At 39.4% G+C, this 24283-nt stretch overlaps 1 protein-coding gene across 1 annotated transcript in view; it reads left to right on the top strand.

Moving 5' to 3' along the window:
* The window catches only part of Ubr1 (ubiquitin protein ligase E3 component n-recognin 1), a 133600-nt gene that overhangs the window by 87392 nt on the left and 21925 nt on the right, over positions 1–24283 (top strand). The window contains exons 30-37 of the mRNA XM_076570456.1: positions 1627–1832; positions 3529–3622; positions 4605–4754; positions 9260–9357; positions 11616–11709; positions 15152–15300; positions 16280–16335; positions 17677–17773. Coding sequence (XP_076426571.1) covers positions 1627–1832; positions 3529–3622; positions 4605–4754; positions 9260–9357; positions 11616–11709; positions 15152–15300; positions 16280–16335; positions 17677–17773 — 944 coding nt within the window. The remainder of the gene's footprint in view (positions 1–1626; positions 1833–3528; positions 3623–4604; positions 4755–9259; positions 9358–11615; positions 11710–15151; positions 15301–16279; positions 16336–17676; positions 17774–24283) is intronic.

Genomic DNA, 24283 nt, shown 5'->3' with positions numbered 1-24283 from the left:
ATCTAAAGTTCCTTTGAGTACTTGACCAAATCCTTTAGGCCTTCTGTGGTTATACGTTTTATATGCATAACCCTGCATTCGAGAGGTTAAAAGAAAGATTGAAAGTTCAAGGCTAGTTTGAGCTACAATGGGTTGGAGACTAGCCTGAGCTACTCATTTTTGTCCCAAAAACCAAAAAAGCTTTATATATATATATATCAGAATTTTTTTATTATACTATTTCATGTGAATATATGTAGTCACAAAATTATGTGGTTTTATCTTATTCTGCTTTTTGTTTTGTTTGCTTCAATGATACGTACTTAGTATATCTCTAAGGATATCGGGCTACATGTTACTACCGTTGAACAGTACCCTTTGAAAACTGTGTAATCTTTTATATTATGTTAATTCACTTACACTGATGAGCATTTGAGTTATTTATAGTTCACTGAGTGATGAATCATATTTTAGGGAGCTTCTTGTATAATTTTGCAGGCCTCTGCGGCCAGGTTACCTGTGTCAGTTATGTCTTGGTCTTACTACTTACTAATGATGAGTTCCTAGGTCTGTTTTTTATTATCTCTAGGCCTCAGTTTCTCCCTCTGGGAGAATGGAGGTAATTATAGTACTTACCTCATATGTTTATCATAAGAATTAAGTGCCGGGCGGTGTTGGCGCATGCACCACCAAAGCTATTTAGGATAATCACAGCACTTGGGAGGCAGAGGCAGGCGGATCTTTGTGAGTTTGAGGCCAGCTCTACAGAGCGAGATCCAGGAAAGGTGCAAAGCTACATAGAGAAACCCTGTCTCGAAAAACAAACAAACAAAAAAAAAAACCAAACAAACAAAAAAAAAAATTAAGTGAAAAAAATAAAATAAAATATGTGAGACAGCATAACAATCAAATCATTATAAATAGTTGCTTTTATTTGCTTTCATTTGTATTTTATTATCAAGTATATCTGTAGATCCTAAAGATTGCTACATTATTAAAATTTATTAAGATTTAAACTTTTGTAGTTTTAATAGCTACTAAAATAGAAACCTAGTTGTCTAATGAGAGGGATTGGATAAAACCATTATGGTACAGGAACAAGAGTAGCACTAGGCAGCTGTTTCACGTGTTGCTGAGTAAATCCTAACTCATGACAAAATAACAAAGGTATAGATGAGTAAGGCCACATCTAAGTGAATAAATCCATGTATGTATGACATGACGTTGTTTGTACAAAATGTGTAGTATAAATAGAAAACAAACTAGGAAGAAATAAACAAGGTAACTAGTGGTTACATTGTCAATGCAATGCTTTTTATTCCCTTAATATTTTTCTATATTTTATAGAATTTCTTTGATATCTATACTACATATTTATTATTAAAAAAAGAAATGGCCCCACTTTTGTTGATATAGTAAATTAAATAGAATCATAATATACATACTATTCTGTGATGTATTTCTTTGTGCACTTAGAACAAACTGAATATTCTAGTTAGAAAATTAACTACTTAAAGCCAGAAAATTCAGGGTGGATTTTTAAAGGTAATACTGTTAAATATAATTTTTGTTTTTATTTACTTACTTAAAAAATCTACCAAAATGTAAAAAACATATGTCCTCATTTCTGGTTGTTTCTTTTGGTAGCACTCCAGCCGTCAGTGACCACTCTAGAATTGCTTTGGGTCCTAAACGGGGTCCAGCTGTCACTGAAAAAGAGGTGCTGACGTGCATCCTCTGCCAAGAAGAACAAGAGGTGAAACTAGAAAACAATGCCATGGTATTATCAGCCTGTGTCCAGAAATCCACCGCCTTAACCCAACACAGGGGGAAGCCCATAGACCTCGCAGGGGGTATGTATCGCTTGCTTAATCTAATTTCAGCCATTTCTTTTCCTGCCTAATTCTATGTGATTAGAATAAAAATAAACATTGAAAGAGGTTTAGCAGTGAGGTTGTATGTAAGTCCTGTTTGGTTAGATCACATATTCATATGTGAAATAGATTAGATTCTTAAATGCCACATTGACTTTTTTATTAGTTTTTATTTTTGTTAGTTCTTGGTCATATTACTCAATCCATCTATTTTTGGCTTTATTTTTATCTTGCTGAACCATTTGAAAGTAGATTGCAGGCCTCATAACACTTCATCTCTAGGTATTTCTGAATGCATTTCCCAAAACTGAGGAGGAGTCTATTTTATATATATATTAAATATATATTATATATATATATGTATATAAAATCTTTATTTTTATAACTATTCTCAAAATGTCTTCAGTGGGGAGGCATATTTTTAAAATAAAGAGCTAAACATATTTGATGAAGTTTCTTTTACCTGGGCATGGTGGCTCATGCCTGTCATCCCAGCACATGGAGAATTTAGGTAGGAAGATTGCCGTTAGATGGAGGTGAGCCTGGCCTACATAATGAGTTCAAGACCAGCCCAAGCTACACATTGAGACAATGTCTCAAAAACAAAGCAAAATAAGTGTGTTTTAGTTGTTTTAATATAGACTATTCCCTTGCACCTTTTTTTATGATAATAACTGTTTTGATGAATGCAGATTAATAATCTTATCCAGTGTCTCACAGTGTGAATTTATCTTTCTGCCTTATGATTAGATTGATATTAAACATTTACTTTATAAGATTTTAATTAGGTAACACATCATACTTATCAGAAGTTAGCTGCTTTGTTTTTTAACTTCCCTTGAAGTAATGATGAGGATAATAAACTAACATTTATTAGTATTTAATATGTTCCAGTCACTGATTAAATCCTGTATTTGCTTACTTAATCTTCACAACAACCTTGAACATTAGATACCATCTTATAAATGAAGGAACTGAGGCAGAGGCCTTAACTGGCCTCAGGCCCTGAGTAATGCAATGATATCATAATTTGAAGGCCCTGCTCTAGGGTTTTTTTTGTTGTTGTTTTTGTTCTTTTACCCTCTCTTAAAATTATCATTTATAGTGGCTAGAGAGGTGGCTCAGCAGTGAAGGGCACTTGCTGCTCTTGCAGAGGACCTGGGTCTCCATGATGGCTCATAACTGTCTGCAAGTCTAGTTGCCGAGGGTCCGGTGCCCTCTTCGGGCCTTTTTGGGAACCAGGCACACACATGGTGCACAGACACACATGCAGGCAAACCCTCATATAAAAATAAATCTTCTTTATAAGTTGTCATGTGTTCAAATTATTCTTCAAAATTACTAAGGCACATTTGTTCTTGAAGCAGAGGAAAGCAATATAATCACCAATATAATGCAGCTTAAACCTACTACTGTTCAAAATGACAGTGTGAATGAATATAGAGTTGTTAATCCATACAGATTTCAGAATCTAACGTGATGGCCTTGCTGCCTTCTGCCTTTTTTCTTACGATTAGGAAAATGTATACTGCTGTCATTGTTATACTTAGACCCTCTTAAGAAATAAAACTTTGTGACCAGAACTTTAGATCTGAAAACTTTTTCCTCCACTCCCACCTCCTTAACACTCTAGAAAACTAAGAACCTACCTCTTAATTGTGTCTTTCTGAACCAGAAACCCTGGACCCTCTTTTCATGGATCCAGACCTTGCACATGGAACTTATACAGGAAGCTGTGGTCATGTAATGCATGCAGTATGCTGGCAGAAGTAAGTTGTCCTTCTGACATGTTCTTGAAAGAGACTAGGAACATTGACATTCACTAGACTCCACAAAAAGGCATGTTTTCTCATGTCTTCTTTCTGTATTTCTTACTGGAATAATTTAAGCAATTTTAATTACTAATCCTTTTTGCATGATACTAATTATATTTCTATTTATTGTAAGCCTTAGAAATTGATGTTTAAAGTTCTCAGCTTAATGTTTTCAGGGGTTAGAAGTATAGTTTGATAATATAGCATGTACTTGACACGCACAGTGTGCTCCCTGGCTCAGTTCCTAGCACTGAAAATGCACTTGCTTATCACAAATGGATGGTATTAGCACTGTCTGCTGCTAGTCATGTAAGAGAAGCAATAAGCTTTATGTAAAAATATTACCCAAACTTAGGCCAAGGTGGTGGTGGCACATGCCTGTAATACCAGCACTTGGGAGGCAGAAGCAGGTGGATCTCTGTGAGTTCAAGGACAGCCTGGGCTACAGAGTGAGTTACAGGAAAGGTGCAAAGCTACACAGAGAAACCCTGTCTCGGAAAACAAACAAACAAACAAATATAATAAGTATCTTTACAATATGACAAATTCTAGTTTTATCTTGAGAAAAGATAAAAATTTCAAAATGTAATTTCTGATAGGTTTTTTTTTTTTGTATAGTTTACTCATTTGCCATCAGATTAAAAGCATAATTTTCCATTGAAAGCCCTCAGTGCTGTAGATGTCCACTGGGAGTCTCTAGCTATGTCCACTTGCTCTTAAGGCAGGGGGCAAGTTAAGATCAAATTTGTATCTGCTGTAATGTATTTTCCACTTTATCCATACCCAAAATGGAATTCTGTTTTTTCTAGAATTATAATACGTGTTTTTGCATATAAGTTCTGAAGATACTTATTAAGACCAAAATTCTAGCACTTTTTTTGGAGTAGATCAAAGCCACGTGATTTGTTGTAAGTGGACCTCCGTCTTGAATTTGCAGGTATTTTGAAGCTGTACAGCTAAGCTCTCAGCAGCGCATTCATGTTGACCTGTTTGACTTGGAGAGTGGAGAGTACCTGTGCCCGCTCTGCAAGTCTCTGTGCAACACGGTCATCCCCATCATTCCTGTGCAGCCTCAGAAGATCAACAGGTGCGTTCGTTTAAACTTGGTTCGGGTGCTTGCTTTCAAGCTGTCCTTAACTTTAACTTGCTTTTTTGCCAGATTACTGGCTTCCTTTTTCTTACAGAAATTATTATGATTCTTAGTCCATAGCTTGCATTTTCCTTTCAACTGAGATTAAAAACGCAGTTTGGTGTTGAAGAGAACTAGGATGTTCCTTTACTCAAGGCAGTGTGTAATGCACTTGTCTTCCACCCGCTGTTACAGCAGTAAAACCCCAGAGGTACAAGTCCTATCGGAGAGCTGTACAAAAAGTTAATGATAAAAATAAATAAAAGCACTCATTACATTGATCATATCTTTGAATAATGTGTGAACATTTAAAATTTAAAATAGTGTATATTCTGGTAATCTACTAATGCAATTTAATAGGCATCACTAGTTCTTAATAATTTTTAGAATTTCATTATATATGTCCGTATTCTTTTTTTTTTTTTTTGTATTTTGTTTTTTGAGACAGGGTTTCTCTGTGTAGCTTTGTGCCTTTCCTGGAACTCTCTTTGGAGACCAGACTGACCTCGAACTAACAGAGATCCACCTGCCTCTGCCTCCCGAGTGCTGGGATTAAAGGTGTTCGCCACCACCCGGCCCATATTCTTACTATTGTACTGATGATAACAAAATTGTTATCTTGTGCTCGCTTCGGCAGCACATATACTAAACAAAATTGTTATCTTAGCCACATGTGGTGGTACACACCTTTAATGCCAGTACTTAGGAGACTGAGGCAAGAAGATCTCTGAGTTTGAGGCCACCCTAGTCTGTGTAGCAGGTTACAGGCTAACAAAGGCTAGATAGTGAGACCCTATCTAAGAACAAACAAGTTACTCTTAAATTATTTAAAAATGGGTAAATTTGTAATGATAGTTCTGTTCCTCCAATGAAAATGGTTTTACTAATTTGAAAACATGCTTTGGCTAGAGATATTATCATTCAGTGTTGCATACCTCCTGCGCATGTGCGGCACACCACAGAACAACAGCATGAGTTGATTATGTCCTCCACAACAAAGGTATATGAAAGGGATGTGTTTAGCAAGCGGAGTCAAGAAGTGGTCACTTTACCTTTACTATTCTATGTCATTGGAAAATTCAGTTTGGAATTTCTCATATTTATCATATTTGGACATGTAATGTCACCTCATGGGAACAAGTGTCAGAAAGATTTGCCTTTCATTTATTGAATAATTAATAAGCTCTAGACAATGTACCATGCACTTGCCACTCAGTAATCTACTGAAGTTGGCAGTAATATTTCCATTTAAACATAAAGAATTGGATTGAGACTGAGTGATTTTTGCTTGTTCCAGGAGAGATTTCAGGATTTGAACCCAGACCTTACTTCTCACTTCTGACGACGGGCAGAGGTGTTTGTATGGTTTCAGTTTTTTTGAAACAAGGCTTTACTGTGCAGCCTAGGCTATCTTGAACTCATGACTCTCTTGCCTTAGTTTCCTGAGCGCTGAGATTACAGGCCTATGCCACCATGCCCAGCCATTTCCAACTTCTTGTTGGCTTACATAAGCTTTTTATACAGGGTAACTCCCCCAAATGAAGATAAATATCTAATTGCTCTCTAAAATTTTAAAGGAATGCTCAGCAACTGACTTCTTTAACTTTCTTAACTAAGCTACATTTACATATATATGTATATATATATATATTTTGTTTTTGTGGTGGTGGGGGAGTATGTACATGTGCATATGTGAGGGAATTTCCCCTCAATGACCAAGAGGTGTCATATCCCCGGAGCTGTGTTAACAGGTAGTTGTGAACTGTGGGTACAAGAACTACACTCGGGTCGTCTGCAAGAACCCTGTGTGCTCTTACCTGCTGAGCCGTCTCTCCAGCCCCCAAACTGACATTTGATGTAAAACATTATACAATAAATTGATCAAAGACTGTAAAACTGGTCTGGGGAGATGCTTCAGTTGGTTAAAATGCTTTCTGTACAAGTAGAAGGAGAGTTCAAATCTTTAGAACTCATGTAAGAGCTAGTCTCTTTAGCACTGGTCTGTCAGCCCAGCCTCCTATGTGTGTGGGGGGTGGGGGCGGGGGAGAGGAGAAACTCTGGAAGTCTATGGACCAGCTAGCCCAGTGTGTGCACCAGTGAACAACAAGGAGATTATCCCAAACAAGTTAGTAGCAAGAAACAATAGTGAAGGTTATGTTCTGATGTCTACATATTTACTGTGACATGCACACACCTGCACTTACACACATCAATACTTACATATACACTCACATCATGTACATATAAGTTTTTTTCTAAAACTCATGTTAGGTTTTTTTTGTGTGTTTTCTTGTTTTTTAAGTCATGACCAGTCATAATACACTTTCACTTTTAAGAAACAAAGAGATTTCTTAGGTCAAATTTATGGTAGGTATTCAAATTTTGCACAGTTCATTTTATATTTTACTTCCTTCAAGACTGCCCTTCCAGGGACTGGAGAGATGGCTTAGCAGTTAAGAGCACTGACTGCTCTTCCAAAGGTCCTGAGTTAATTCCCAGCAACCACATGGTGGCTCCCAACCATCTGTAATGAGATCTGGCATCCTCTTCTGGCATGCAAGCAGAACACTGTATACATAATAAATAAATAAATAAATCTTAAAAAAAAAAAAAAAAGACTGCCCTTTCAGAGCCTGGAGAGATTAAGGCTCATTGATTAAGAGCACTGGCTGGGGGGCTGAAGAGATGGCTCAGTGGTTAAGAGCACTGACTGCTCTTCCAGAGGACCCAGGTTAAATTCCCAGCACCCACATGGCAGCTAACAACTGTCTCTAACTCCAAGATCTAACATCTTCACACAGACATGCATGCAGGCAAAATACTAAATAAATAAATAAATCATACATAAATAAAGACATAAATAAATACATAAGTAAGTAAATAAATAAATAATTATGGCCGAGTCCTGTGTTCAATTCCCAATATCCATGTGATGGATCACAACCAGCTATAACTAGTCCCTGGGGGATCCAGTACCCTCTTCTGCTGTGCAGATGTACATGTAGACAAAACACCCATATACCTAAATAAGTAAATCTTAAAAAAATAAAAAGACTGTCCTTTCAGTGAATTATTATTTTATAGTCTTATTTTATGGAGCATACATTCCATGAAGGAGAAGCTTATAATCTAATATGAGTTGCTGAGCTATGAGAAATACCAAGGAAATCCTAGAGTCTGGCCAGTGCCTGATACTATACATAGAATTTTCAGGTAGCTGGTCTCTGAGATCCAAGTGAGGAATAAACAGTTGTTTTTCTCCAAAGGAAAATAGGTTTAGAATGTGTCACATCAAGAGCACAGGCCCCTCATGGTTTGAGAATTTAGCTCAGTGGTAAGGCCCTGGGTTTGGTCTTAAGGGGAAAAAATAAGACAAAAATATATCAGTGGTGGTGGTACACACATTTAATCCCAACACTCAGGAGGCAGAGACAAGTGGATCTCTGAGTTGGAGGCCAGCCTGGTCTACATACTGAGTTCTGGGACAGCCAGGACTACACAGAGAAACCCTGTCTTGAAAAATCAAAACCAAATCCAACCAAACAAACAAACAAAAAACCCTAATTAATTAAATAAAAAAAGTAAAAGGGAAAAAACTATTAAGAAGCCATTGAAATGGTTCATGTGAGGGACAGTAGGACTTTCAGGAGGGTAGTGGGTAGAGGTAGAAAGAAGTGACCAACTTGGCATATGTCAGAACCTAAAACCTGTAGATTGTGTGTGGAGAAATCAGGTTGTCAATGACATCACCTAGTAGTTGATGAGTAACCACAGTGGTATTTTCCATTTACTGGTATTTTATTACTTCTCAGTCATAGATGTATGGTAATGTCTTAGTCATAGTACCAACTACATTTTTTTTAGTCACATTTCCATGACCTACAATGTTAATGATCTGAAGGAACTTGATTTTTTTTTTTTTTAAGATTTATTTATAGCTAGGCGGTGGTGGTGCACACCTTTAATCCCAGCACTCAAGAGGCAGGCGGATCTCTGAGTTTCAGGAAAGGCGCTAAAGCTACACAGAGAAACCCTGTCTCGAAAAACCAAAAAAAAAAAAAAAAAAAAAAAAAAAGATTTATTTATGTATACAGAGCTCTGCCTGCGCACCAGATCTCCATCTGTAATGTGGTTGCTGGGAACTGAACTCAGGACCTCTGGAAGAGCAAGCAGTGCTCTTAATCTCTAAGCCATGTCTCTAGCCCAAAACTTGATGTTTTAATTTTACTTAAATTATTTTTGTTTGAGATGAGGTCTCACTATATATCTCTTGCTGGCCTGGAACTCATTATGTAGACCAGGCTGGATTCGAACTCATAGAAATCTGCCTGCCTCTGCCTTTCAAATGCTAGGATTAAAGGTCATGTTACCATGCCCCACAGAATTCGATCCATTTATTTAAGAAAAGACTCCACAAGTTTAGCCCTGTAGATTGACCATTTCTAAATGTTATTTTTTTGTAGTGAGAATGCAGAGGCTCTTTCTCAACTTTTGACCTTGGCCCGGTGGATACAGACAGTTCTTGCCAGAATATCAGGTTATAATATGAAGCATGCTAAAGGTTTGTTGAAATCTATCTGTATTAGATGGGTGAAAATTGTTTCTAAATGTGTAATTTTTTAGATTTAATTTGATATTTATAAGTGTTTTGCCTACGTGTATGTTTGTCTGTGCACTACTTGTGAATCTGGTCAGAACCTAGAAGAGGACATTGATCTCAGGAACTGAAATTACAGACAGTTGTGAGCTGGGTCCTCAGGAAGAGCAGCTAGTTATTGCTCTTAACCACTGAGCCAGCTCTACAACCCCTTAATCTTTAATTTTTGTAAACAAGTAATTATTGTGCCAAAATATGGTTTGAAAGTACAGATTTGTTGAATATCAGGAAATAGAAATTTTTTGAGTCCAAGACTTTTGGCTATCAATTTACTCAGTTTAATCATTTTTTTGTATGAGAGAGAAACTATCATGTAATATTCTGCCTTCATATTAATAACAAAAATATATTAATGCTGTTACCTTATGTACATATTTTCTACAGCTGAGTGACAAGTGTTGTTATAGAGCTATGCTTAGAAAAATAAGATTAGAAGATCACTTAAGGTGTTTGAAGAGGGGTTAGGGAGATGCTCAATGAGCAAGGGCCTGCTGTGGGGATCTGCATTGGGATCCCCAGCCCAGGGCTGTAGGGGAGTGAATGGGTGGGTCCTAGGAGCCTGAGAGATCTGCTCTAAAAATAACGTGGAAAGCAATAGAGCAGGTGCTGTGTGTTCTCCTCTGGCCTCCTCACGCACACACATGCACTCATGAGCCTGTATATACACATGTACACACATGCATATATACCCCACCATGTGCACACAGCATTTAGTGAAGAAATGTCTTTATTTGCTTATAAATCAATAAATGAAGGCAAAGTCCAGTTTGTATTGTTTGGTTTTGTGGGTTCAAGAAAGGTTCTTGCAATCTTGTCCAGGCTACACTGCAACTCCTGAGTTTAAGCAGTTCTCCTGCCTCATTCTCTTCAAGGCTAAGACTACACACAGGCACCATCACATCCAGATTTAAAACTTTATTTGAGGACCTTTCTTTCTTTCTTTTTTTTTTTTTTTAAGAAAACTTAGATTATATTTTAATAATATTGACATAATTGCTTAACACATTTTTGTCAAAATTAAAACAACAAGAGAACAATATGTCACCCACATCACAACTTAAGCTTCCCTTTGCTGTATTTACTACAGTTTAAGATTCATGGCTTCTGACAATATTCCTTCCGATGCCCGTTACACTCAGCCAATGAGTCCTTAATTGATAATGATGAAAATTATCTCCTAGTCTGAGGCATATGTTGAGCATCTGTTTCCAGCTACTGTGAATTTATGACTTGCATTTAAAGTTGAAGCATTGAGAAAATATGTTTTCATTTTTTAATGTTTTAATAAGTGGGGTCATCAAGGAGACCATGGGATAGGTATCTTCATGATGAAATTGCATATCAAAAGAACATAAATAATCAGGAAAGCAGCATATTCAAATATAAGAGTAAAAACTTTCCATTATTTAGATTCGTGTGTGTTCATAAAAATTCGGCTGGAGAGAACCAAGTCCCCTGAGTTGTCCTCTGGACTACACATGTGGTACCACATATGTGACATGTGTGCACATGAACAGAAACACACTCACACATATACTGTACACTAAATACAAATGCAGTTTGGGGTCTTTGAAGCAGGGTTTCTCTGTGTAGCTTTGGCTGTCCTCAAACTAGCTCTCTGTGTGGACCAAGCAGGTCTCAAACTCTAAGATCTGCCTACAAATGCAGTTTTTAAAATTAAAAAAAAAAAAAAAGTTGGGCGGTGATGGTGCATGCCTTTAATCCCAGCACTCGGGAGGCAGAGCCAGGTGGATCTCTGTGAGTTCGAGGCCAGCCTGGACTACCAAGTGAGTCCCAGGAAAGGTGCAAAGCTACACAGAGAAACCCCATCTCGAAAAACCAAAAAAAAAAAAAAAAAAAAAAAAGGAAAGCTACCAATATGACAAAATACTCATATACTCATTACCTGTTAGGTAAAAAAAGCAAAATGCAGAGAGCAGCACTATATGGTACCTTTAAAGTAAACAAACAAAAAAATCAAACATGTGTGACATTTATATGTAGAAAGAACAGCACCTCAATGTTATGTAGGTAGAGAAATTAAGGGCGATTGTTTACTGCTTACTAACATTTCTAAGGGAATCATGTATGGCTTAAACAGCTAGATAATTGACTGTTAGACTAAACTTAGTCTTAATTTCTTTTTCCACTTGCTTTTTAAGGAGAGCCTCAAGCAGTTCCTGTCCTGTTTCATCAAGGAATGGGGGATTCAACTTTTGAGTTTCATTCCATCCTGAGTTTTGGAGTTCAATCCTCGTAAGTATCTAAATAGTTTGTGAAGTGGGGTGTAATGGCACACACTCAGGAGTCAGAGGCAGGTGGATCTCTGTGAGTGTGAGGCCAGCCTGATGTGCGTAGTGAGTTCCAGGCCACGAAGAGGTGAGGTACACAGTGAGACCCCACCTCAAAAAGAAAAAGTTTACAAAAATAAAAATTGAAACTAGCCTTCCTTTTTTCTTCTTCTTTATTTGTAAAATTGTTTCTTTGTCCATTTTTTTCTCCCTAAAGTTTTATATATTTTAGTAAAATTGGATGGTTTGAGGTTTTTTTTTTAGGCAAAGTTTCTTGCTTTGTGTGTGTAAATGAGTGTGTATGGTTTGGCCAGGGTCACATGCCACGGCACTCCGTAGTGGTTGGAGGGCAGTAGTAGGGTCAGTTCTCCTAGACTGCAGGCTCCACAGCAAACACATTGCTCCTCGAGCCATCTGAAGTGACATGGAAGACGATGTCCCCTGTCTCTAGGCAATCATTTTTGACAAAATAAATAAATAAATAAATAACCCAAAGCTACAAGAGGATCAGAATTTTAAGACGTCACTTAATGTCACATTTAATTTGCCTTGTGACTTTCTGGAAAAAAAAAAAATTTATGTCACTCTACCCTCAATTTGTTTTCCATGTATAATTGAAAGTGTCCTCCTAATCTACTTCAAAGTTATATGAAATACTTTGAAAAGTATATAATGTCCCAAATTAGGTATTATTATTTTATGCATATGACTACCACATACGTTTTCTGCTTATAATCCTTTTTCATATTTACTGTCTGTATTTTACTCAAAATTTGTGAAAAATAAAAATTTAGGGGCTGGAGAGATGGCTCATAGAATAAGAGCACTGGCTGTGCTTCCAGAGGTCCTGAGTTCAATTCCCAGCAACCATATGGTGGCTCACAACCATCTGTAATGAGATCTGGTGCCCTCTTCTGGCCTGCAGGGACACAGGCAAGCAGAACACTGTATACATAATAAATCAATCAATTGGGGCCTGGAGAGATGGCTCAGAGGTTAAGAGCACTAACTGCTCTTCCAAAGGTCCTGAGTTCAATTCCCAACAACCACATGGTGGCTCCCAACCATCTGTAATGAGATCTGGTGCCCTCTTCTGGCTGCAGTCATACATGCTGTAAACCTAATAAATAAATAAAATCTTTAAAAAAAAAAAACAAAAACAAAATCAATCATTCAATCTTAAAAAAAAAAAAAAAAGAGAATTTAGAAAACCATAAATTACCAGGTGGTGGCGGCACATGCCTTTTCCCCAGCACTCAGAGGCAGAGGCAGGCAGATCTCTGAGTTTCAGGCCAGCCTGGTCTGCAGAGTGAGTTCTAGGACAACCAGAGAAACACTGTCTTGAAAAAAGAAAAGAAAAGTAAAGTAAATCATAAGTTATCACTCCAAGTGCTGGGTATTATCTGCTATGCATATCCACAGCATGAATGTGTACACATACATTATCAATCCAGAAATACTTTTTTTTTTTTTTTTTTTTTTTGGTTTTTCGAGACAGGGTTTCTCTGGTTAGCTTTGGTGCCTTTCCTGGAACTTACTCTGTAGACCAGGCTGACCTTGAACTCACAGAGATCCGCCTGCCTCTGCCACCCTAAAGGAGTATGCTACCACTGCTCGGCCAGAAATACTTTTTATACTTTTTCAGAATTCCAAAGCATGTCAGATAAGACCTGCTTCATCTTATCCAGAGGGCCTGGGCCAGTTCCATGGGGGCTCCTCAGCTATTGGTTCACAGTTCATGTGTTTCCACTAGTCTGGCTATTTGTCCCTGTGCTTTTTCCAATCATGGTCTCAATATCTCTTGCTCATATAATCCCTCCTTCCTCTCGCCAGTTGGGCTCCCAGAGCTCCACCTGGGGCTCGGCCATGGATCTCTGCATCCGCTTCCATCAGACAGATGAGAGTTCTATCATGACAGCCAGTGTGTTCGGCCACCCGATCACCAGAGTAGGTCAGCTCAGGCACTTGGTGCATGGGCTGGCTGTTTGGAGCCTGGGGCCTATGCTGGGACACTTTGCTCAGCCTTGGTGTAGGGAGGAGGGGGACTGGACCTGCCTCAGCTGAGTCTACCAGGCTGGGCTGACTCCCCAGGGAAGACCTTGCCTTGGAGGAAGTGGGAATAGGGGGTGGATGGGGGGGGGGGAGGGCTGGGGAGAGTGGGAGGAGGGAACATGGGGGAATCTGCGACTGATATGTGAAATTAAGTTAATTATAAAATAAAATACATATATATAAAAAGACCTGCTTCCTCAGAACTTTATTCTTTCTCTTCAATCTGCCCCTGAGTGTGGGCCTAGACCCTTGTAGCGGTACTCATTTGCTGAGCTCTTGCTATACAGTTATGTGGTCCGTTGCCATTTTGTAAGAGATTTTTCTACCTTTAGAAAGTACGGTTTGGCTTTCCCTATCTTTTCTTACTGAATAAATCCACAGAAGCTTTAATCTGTTAATTTGACAAAGAACACTTTACTTATTTTGATGCTTAATTTGATAGTCAACTAAATTGGATTAAGAAACACCTATAACATTAATGAGACAGACTTTTGGGTCTGTCTGTGGGCTTTTTTTTTAAAGATTTATTTTTATTTTATGTGTATGAGTGTTTGTCTTCATGTATGACTGTGTATCACTTGTGTGCCTGGTGCCTGTGGAGGCCAGAAGAAGGCATTAGATCCCCTGGCCTGGAGTTATAGAGGGTTGTTAGCCTCCGTGTGGGTACTGGAATTCAAATTTGGATCCTCTGGTAGAACAGCCAGTGCCCTTAACCTCTGACCCATCGCTGTCACCTCAGTGAGGGCTTTTCTTGAGAGGATTAATTGAGGAGGGAGACTACAGTGAATGTGGACATTAGTATCCCATGGCTGGGTGATGACTGAGTATCAAAGGAAAAAGGAGAAAGCTAGCCCCACGTTGGCCTCCCCCCTGTGTCCTGAGACCCATATGTGAACAGGCAGCTTCACATCCTGCTGCCCAAGCCATAAGCTGCTTCTTCTAGCATGCCTTCCCACCACCACGATCTGTCTCTCCTGACACTAGGGGCGAAATAAGTCCTCCCTTCCTTAAGGTGCTTTTTTTTTTCTTCTTGAGACAGGGCTTCTCTGTGTAGCTTTGGTGCCTGTCCTGGATCTCACTGTGTAGACCAGGATGGCCTTGAATTCACAGAGCTCTGCCTGCCTCTGCCTCCCGAGTGCTGGGATTAAAGGTGTGCGCCACACCACCACCACCACCGCCCAGCTTTTAAGTTGCCTTTTGTCATCAGATATTGGTTACATGAGTGACAAAAGTAACTAATGCACATACCGTCAAAAGGAGTGTTCATCGTTTCTGTTGTTTTCAGATTTCATGAGGTTTCTCAGGAAGCAGCCTTTCTTTTCTAAAATACTGTATAAATTTATTTTTATTTTTAGGGTGAAATATTCTAATAGTATCAAGGAAATGGTCATTCTCTTTGCCACAACCATTTACAGAATTGGACTGAAAGTGCCTCCTGATGAACTAGATCCACGAGTTCCCATGATGACCTGGAGCACATGTGCTTTCACTATCCAGGCAATTGGTAAAGTCTATTTAAAAAAGTAAATTAAAAAATGGTTTGGAGGTGTCAGTTAAACAAAATTTACATCAGTTGACCAAAACACATTTTGTTCTGCTGCTGATGACTTGGAAGAGGTTGTTGTATCTGAGGACTGCTAGTATATCAGTGTATTAGTGTGGCCTGAGAACGTTTCATCTATTTATCTTCTCACTTACTGGAGTAGCCCTGTGTGAGTGATGCATTAAGCACTCTAGTCCACCAGTGGTGGATGTACCAACACTAGATCAAGAACAAATGCCAGTGGAAAGAATCAACTAGGACTTCACAGAAAGGTTATTTTATACTTTGAGAGAAGAAGAAAACAGGGCCAGAGTCACAAACCAACAGTTACTGGAATAGGAGGAAGTGTGCGGTCGTGGGAAGAAACAGATCATCAAAACAAGGTCTGAGTAGTAACTTGTCAAATGCTTTGCCACATTGAAAGTTTCCCAGGGAGAGGCAGAGGAGGTGAGCACTGAGGTCTGTAAGTGAGCGTGGCATTGTGTAGAATTGTAGGATATCTCTTTCACATCACTGCTCTTCTTCAATACAGTTTTTGGGTCACATTTTGGGGGGTTTTGTTTTTCTTTTTTTACATTCTGACTACAGTTTCCCCTCTCTCCTCTCCTCCCATTCCATCCCTGCATTGGTCACAGTTTTTAATGACGTCAACTACATTTTCATCGCTTAATTCCTTTTGTACCAATATACACTATGTCATAACTTGGCTTGAGTAACATGCGTGCACTTTTTCTCCAAAACTTTCTTGCTTCAGTCTCAGGATAGATTTAGGAGTCGCTCACAAACCCTTTAGACTTAAATCATGAGTGTAGGGTAATGCACTGATGTGTACTTACTCAGGTTGAAGCTACATAGTGAAACCCTGTCTTAAAAACAAACCCACAACCAAAACATATAACTTAGTAATATTTTTGGATTTGTTATGTTTTTCTTTTTAAAGAAAACCTACTGGGAGATGAAGGGAAACCTCTGTTTGGAGCACTTCAAAATCGGCAGGTATGTATATTCCAGTAGATTTCAATAGTGTCTGGGGTACTGTCTTAGAATGAGGGTTCTGTAGCTTATTTATCATGGATACACAGGTAATCCCTCTTCTGTAAAGAACAGCAGAGCTAGGGTGTGGGGCATGCTACACTTCGGGAAACATGGTGGTCAGTGCTACATGCTTTACAGATTATCTCAATCTCATAGTTAAATGTAATTCACAGATTGCAGGTGAATTGCCTGTTTTTCTGCCCTAAAACCAGACACATCCTGTTTTTCCCATCACTGGTGCTTCACCGTCATCTACCATTGAATAGTCATGGGTTCTGCTCTAGACAGATAATCAGACTGAGTTAAAGACCAGACACCCCAGGCAGCGTAGATGTCTCAGTGGGTAAAGACACTTGCCATCTAGCCTGACAAACTGAATTTGATCCCAGAGTAGACATGGTAGAAGAAGATAGCAAATTCACCCCAGTTGTCTCTGACCTCTGCAGGAACTTAGCAGAGATTGGAGGGGACTGCTTACTGGCTTGTTCCCCATGGCTTGCTCAGTTTGCTTTCTTACAGCACCCAGGACCACCTGCCTACTGGGAATCATCAATCAAGAAAATGTCCCACACGCTTGCCTACTGGTCAATCTGATGAGGACATTTTCTCAATTTAAGTTTCCTCTTCCCAAATGACCCTAGCTTGTGCCAAGTTGATCAAAATAACCTGGGCATGGGCATGCAAGTGCATACACACATATGCACACATACATACACCTCAAAAAAAATGGCAACTCTGAGGTCTGTGAAATGCACAGTGGGTAAATGTGCTTGCCACTAAGCTTGGTGATCTGATTTTAGTCTCTGGGACACACCTGGAAGAAGAGAACCTACTCCTGCAAGTTATCCTCTGACCCCCACAAATGTTTGTGCATCATACAAAATAAATAAATAATATTTTTTAAATAAAAAGAGCAGGCAGCCCTGGTAACTAGTAAGTATTCAAGCATACATGAGACCCTTGATGAAACTTTCATCACCAAAAATAATAACAACACAATAATAATAATAATTCTTACCTTCATGTTCTTCATGCCAGTATCTCTGAAGAGCCATGAAATGCACCTTGGTAGCTGTGTTGTTGGTTTTTGTTTTGTCAAGTGTGCTCAATAATAGTGTTGGGAAAGCAAGAGGGATGCCTGCAGACACTCCCTGGACTGCTGCTGCTCCCTAGGCACTGCCCTCCTGGGCTTATAAAGTTACAAAGCATCAGTGTATCGTAGCCTGGGATTGGTTATTTATGGTCCTGACCTAACTCTGTCATCTTCCCTTACCATTTTACTTTACCTCTCTCACAATCTAGCATAATGGGCTGAAAGCTTTAATGCAGTTTGCGGTTGCACAGAGGATTACCTGTCCTCAGGTCCTGATACAGAAACATCTGGTTCGGCTCCTATCAGGTAGGGACTTCTCTTAGTTATTACATTAACGTTTACATGTACTTTCTTCTGCAATTATGGCAGTTTATTAATTAGGAAATGACATCTGTACTGATTTTGAACACTCACTGATGAAATCCAACTGCCTGAGCAGGTTTACCCAGATGAGTGGATGCACAACCACCCTGTAATGACTGCAATGTTACTTTAAAATGTATACTTTTAGAGCTGGGCATGATGGTACACGCTTTTAAGTCCAGCATTCAGGAGGCAGAGGCAGATGGATCTCCGTGAGTTCAAGGCCAGCCTGGTCTACAATGTGAGTTCCACGTGATACTGGAACAAAACTGAAAACTGGCATGATCCTGATTAACATTTCTTTTTAATGGAAAAGTCAAAGTATAGTGAGATCATAAAACATTTTTATGTACTAAGAATATTGTAGCCAGGCATGGTGGTGCCCACCTTTAACTCTAGTACTTGGAAGGCATAGACAGAAAGATCTCAGAGTTCAAGGCCAGCCAGAAAATACATAGAAAGAGACCCTGTCTCAAAAAAAAAACAAAAAAAAAAACAAAAAAAAACAAAAAAAAACCCTGTAAATAGTTGATAAAGTTATAATGCATCAGTGTATAGTAGGCTGGGATTATTTCGGTTCTACTTATTTCATCTTCTTGATAATATAGTGACCCTGTTTGTCTCTTCTGTTTGGTTATGGTGTGCAGCCTGCTTGATCAGACGTAAGAGTTGCTAGGCCAGCTTGTTTGTGGCTTCCATTAACATATTAGCTCCATCCTTTGGCTTGGTATTTTTAATGTCTTTTCTATTTATGTGAGTTTCTTGGAGACAATAGATAATTGGACTTCAGGTTTATAAACTAGTCAGTTTATTTGTGTCCTTTTCTTGGCTAATAGAAATCTTTCTACTAAAGGTCGTTTTGAGAGAGATTTTGATGAAATTTTGAGAAAAATCATATTTTCCATAATTTTCTTAGTTAATGTTCTGGTTGACTGAATTATTGATACTTCTCTCCCCGTCCCCTGTTAGTATTTGGGGTTTGTTGATTTCCTGTGTTGGCTCTCCTTGATTCCCTCGGCTCTTGGCTTATTTTCCTCCTACAGAATGTATTGTTCCCTGTGTTCTTTTGGATGAAACTGTCTTTCTTATTTTCATATGTATAGTATTCCTTTAGCAATTTTCTACAGTGCTAGCTCAGTTGTCATGAATTGTTTAAATTTGTCTTGAAATGATATTATTTTTCCATCAATTTAAAGAGATGTCTGTAGCTAGAGTTTTCCTGACTGGCCCAAGGTCAGGACAAATCTCTCTCACCCGCCAGTCCCACAGCCACTCAGACTCAACCAAGTAAACACACAGGGACTTACACTGCTTACAAACTGTATGGCTGCAGCAGGCTTGTTATCTAGTTCTTATATCTTAAATTAACCCATATTTATTAGTCTATAAGTTGCCACGTGGCTCATGGCTTACCAGTACCTTACATGTCACTTTTCATGGCGGCAGATGGCATCGTCTCTCTGACTCAGCCTTCCACTTCCCAGAATTCTCCTCTCTCTTTGTCCCACCTATACTTCCTACCTGGCTACTGGCCAATCAGTATTTTATTTATTAACCAATCAGAGCAACACATTTAACATACAGAACATCCCACAGCAGATGTCTCTGCCTAGAATAGCAATGTTTGGTTTACAGTTAATTAGTTACCTCCAAGTCTTGAAACACATCATTCCTTTCTTTCCTGCATCTTAGGTATGCTGATAAAAAATGGAATATTATTCTGATGTTTTTTCTTGAACACCTGGTCCTCTGCCTCTGATTTCCTAGTGCTGGATTACAGATGTGGGTTATCATGGTCCTCTGCCTCTGATTTCCTAGTGCTGATTACAGATGTGGGTTATCATGTCTGACTTATTGCTTTGAATTTTTAAATTATATGTACATGTATGTTTACACGTGTGTGTCCGTACACGTGCTTGTAAGGGGTGGGGTACATGTGCACAGAAGTGTGGAGGCTAGAAGATAGCTCTAGGTGTGTTCTTCCTCAGGCTCTGTTTGCCTTTTTTTTTTTTTTTTTCAAGTCCTAGTCTCCTGGTGACTGGAGCTGGCCACATAGATGAGGCTGGCTGCCCAGGGGGTCCCAATGACTCCCCTGTCTCCACCTTCTCAGCACTGGGGGAGCAAATACATTCCTACCCCACCTGGCTTTGGGGTGTGGATTCTGGGGCTCAAACTGCTTGTGTGGCAAGTACTTCGTTAGACTGAGCCAGCTCCCAAGGCCCCCAAATGCTGAGTCTTCTATTTTTTAGGTAATTGGGAATGCTTGAAAAGTTTTGGGTAATGGTGTCCTTATAATTTCAGATATAAGGGATCCAATGCTCTTTTCTGACCTCAGTGGATACATACATAAATGTGCACATACACATAGATGCAAACATACACTTAGGTAAATAAATAATCACCATCTTTGAGAAAATCATTATCTTCATTTGCAGTGAGGAAAATGGCATGTCCACTATTGTAAACCAGGAAGAGCAAGAACTAAGGATGTAACTCACTGGTAGATGTTTGCCCAGCATGCATAAGAACTGGGCTTGATCCCCAACACCTCAGAAGAGGGAGGAGGATATGAGCTATCAATAAAATGAAGAATATGCATGCTAAAGTTAACTGTCACTCTAAAGGAATTCAGCTTTATTCTTGAGACAGGGTCTCACTGTGTAGCTCTGGCTTGCCTGGCACTCAAACTTACTGTCATCTTGTGTCACAGCCTCACAAGGACTGAGATTACAAGCTTGTGCTACCACCACCTATTCGTCAGAGGAATTTTAAAATAGGTATTTATAGTAACAGGGGCGGTGGCTGGTGATTTAGAACTGCCTGTAAGAAAAATGTAATGGTAGAGTATCCCAGTCACTGAAAGAACAAATTCCAGGGCAGGGATTAGGAAGTTATTTAAATGTCCTGACAGTAAAGCAGTTTGTAATCCAGAAAAGACAATACGATGGTTATTTGCTGACTGAGTTAACAGAAATGTTGCTGAAAAATTTTAATACAAAGAAATGAGACCTAAAAATAGCAAATGGCTTGTCAAGGACACTGAGTCTGTTAGTGGTAAAACCCTGTGATCATTTTAGTTTAAGATAGAGAATAGGAATAACAGTAGTTATTGTGTGCATGCCTAGGATAAGTCCTTTAAAAGACTCTGTTAATGAACACCTCAGCATTCTGTAAATACTATAGACTTAGAGAAGTTAGGTTGCTTCCCTGTGACAACTAACCAGTACTGGAACCTATTTCATTCGTGTATCCAAAAATCATGATCTTAATACTTATGCTATTTACTTAGAATATTGGAGTTGAGGTTAAGAAATTAACACAGTCTGAGAAGAGTCTTCTCTCCCTTAGTTTTATGAGTAATAGTTGTGTTGGGGCCGGAAAGATGGCTCAGTGGTTGAGAATGCTAGTTCTGCTATCATGAAGAGTGGAGTTGACATCCCAGAACCCACGTTACAAGCAAGGCACCCCACAAATGCCCATACCTCAGCTCTGGGGGGAGGGATGGGATAGAAGTGGAGACAAGAGGATCGCTGGGGTTTGCTGGTTTCCAGGTGAGCCTAGAAAATGTTAGCCCCGGGTTAAGGGAGACTCTGCCTCAAAGGAATAGGCAGGTGTTGATAGAAGAAGCCCAACACCCTTTTCTGGTTTCTGCCTTTGCACATAGGTGCACACACATGTACACACATACATGCACGTGTACACACACACACACACACACACACACACACACACACACACACTCTTGAAATAAATTTAAGATTTTTAAGTAATACCTGTACTGGGTCTGTGGTGGTGGTTCTGTCATTAAAATACTTGCCAAGTAAATATGAGGACCTGAGTTGTATCTCCAACACCTACATGAAAACTAGGCATGGTGGTATGTACCTTTAATACTATCAAGGCAGACACGGGTGGATCCAAGGTGCTGGCTGGCTGGCAAGCCTACCCTAACTGGGGAGCCATAGGTTCAGATGAGACATCCTATTTCAAAAAACAAAGTAGACAGCACCTTAGGGCACCCAAGGTGACCTGGCCCTCCTATTACTCTGCGCACACACCTACACACATACACAGAAGTAGTAACTATATTGATATGCAACATGTCATCTTGTTTATATATATATATATATATAGAACTATTTCTAGCAAGGCATGATGGCTCATGCCTGTAATCCCAACACTCAAGAGGTTAAAGCAGGAACATTTTTAGTTCCCAGGCCAGCCTAAGCTGCATAGCAAGACCGGTTCAACAAAAGAAAAAGAAATGAAAATCTTGTTGTCTTGACTTTTTGATCTAATTGCCTTGCCATTCTTTTTCTTTCTTGTGGATTTATTAGTTTTCATTAGAGCTGATCAAATCGAAAAGATAATACTTTGGAGTATGTGTCAGTAAACACATTTAAAGATAACTTTGGATGGCACCAAAATGTGCCATTGTTACAGAAAGAAAGGAAATTCAGCAGTTCCCCTGGATTAATTTAGCCAAAAGCAAGTCCAAATTTGAATTCTCCACTTCTTTCCCTGTGTGTTCCATTTATCTGTAGTTTATGGTTTCTTACTTGTCTGTCTATACCTACCTAATGTCTGTCTCTCTTTCTGTGTGTCTTGTTCCAATTAAAGTGCTTTGTTCTGTATGTGTAGAACAGCACAGAAAACATTGCATGGGGAAAGGAATAAGGGATACTTTACATCTTTTTTTTTTTTTTTTTTTTTTTTTTTTTTTGAGACAGGGTTTCTCTGTGTAGCTTTGCACCTTTCCTGGAGCTCACTTGGTAGCCCAGGCTGGCCTCGAACTCACAGAGATCCGCCTGGCTCTGCCTCCCGAGTGCTGGGATTAAAGGCGTGCGCCACCAACGCCCGGCCGATACTTTACATCTTTAACAGCGTTTTATAAGGGATATTTTCCCCAACTGATTCCAAATGACACCAAAGCACTCAGTACTACAAACATTGTGTTATTAAGCAATATCCATATGCTATTTCCAACATATATGGTAGATATTTGTTATATAAGGTCACTTTCAACCTGTTTGCTGTTTTCAAATGATTACCATAACACATATATTTACACACTTGTATTGCTCTCTGTGTCAGGGGCATGGAAGTTACATAATGCATTAGTTTTGATTGTAAAAGATGAATATTGGGGAAACCCAAGGCACTTAAGGTTGGTTGTTACATTGTTCTCTTAAAGGCAGGTTAAATAAGGTATTAAGCAAGGTATTAAGCCAAGTCCTAAGTGAATCCAAGGTATAGCATCAACTCGGTTGTGAGGTCCAGTTGAAATTCCAGTATCTTTTGAGTGTAAGAGATATTTTCATAAAAATGTATCACATTCAGATTGTCTATACTTCCTCCCAATCAACAGTCCATATAATTTGTTATCTAATTCTGTACCAGGAAGGTTTTGTTTCCTTTTTGTTAATGGATTTTGCTGCTTCTTCTTCTTTTTTTTTAATCTTTCTTATTTATTTGTTGGTTTTTAATGCACGTTGGTGTTTTGCCTGCTCGTATGTCTGTGTGAGGGTGTCAGATTCCCTGGAACTGGAGGTACAGGTAGTTGTGAGCTACCATGTAGTTGCTGGGAATTGAACCCAGGTCCTCTGGAGGAACAGCCAGTGCTCTTAACCACCGAGCCATCTCTCCAGCCTCCAGTAAGGTTGTCTGTGTCCTCATTTCCTTTGCAAGCTCTCCCTGTTCACCATCCCAAATCTGTTCACATACTATATATCACAGAACATTTAACAGTGTTCAGGTGGTGGACCAGTGATAGAATGTTGTTATAAAAACTGTTCTTCTGGAGAGAGAACAAGGAATAGGAGACCATGATAAATAAAGACCACATGAGAAAAGGAAGAAACAAAGAGCTAAAGAGGCCCACAGAAATCCACAAAGATACACCCACAAAAGACTGCTGGCAATGGTCGAGAGACAGCTGGGACTGACCTACTCTGGTGATGGGATGGCCAAACACCCTAATAGTTGTGCCATAAACCCCATCCAAGGACTGAGGAATCTGGATGCAGACATCCACGCCTAGGCCCCTGGTGGAGTGCTGGGAGTCTAATTAGTGAGAAAGAGGAGGGTTTATATGAGCGAGAATTGTTGAAACCAAGGTTGGATAAAGCACAGGGACAAATAACCAAATGAATGGAAACACATGAACTATGAACCAAAGGCTGAGGGGCCCCCAACTGGATCAGGCCCTCTGAATAGGTGAGACAGTCGATTGGCTTGATCTGTTTGGGAGGCATCTAGGCAGTGGTACCAGGTCCTGGGCTCGTTGCATGAGTTAGCTGTTTGAAACCTGGGAGTTATGCAGGGACGCTTGGCTCAATCTGGGAGGAGGGGACTGGACCTGCCTGGACTGAGTCTATCAGGTCGATCCCAGTCTTCGGGGGAGACCTTGATCTGGAGGAAGTGGGAATGGGGGGTGGGCTGGGGGGAAGGGGA

This window comes from Peromyscus maniculatus, chromosome 4 (assembly GCF_049852395.1).
Source record: "Peromyscus maniculatus bairdii isolate BWxNUB_F1_BW_parent chromosome 4, HU_Pman_BW_mat_3.1, whole genome shotgun sequence".
NCBI classification, from domain to species: domain Eukaryota; kingdom Metazoa; phylum Chordata; class Mammalia; order Rodentia; family Cricetidae; genus Peromyscus; species Peromyscus maniculatus.
This window is presented reverse-complemented; position numbering and strand designations above follow the sequence as displayed.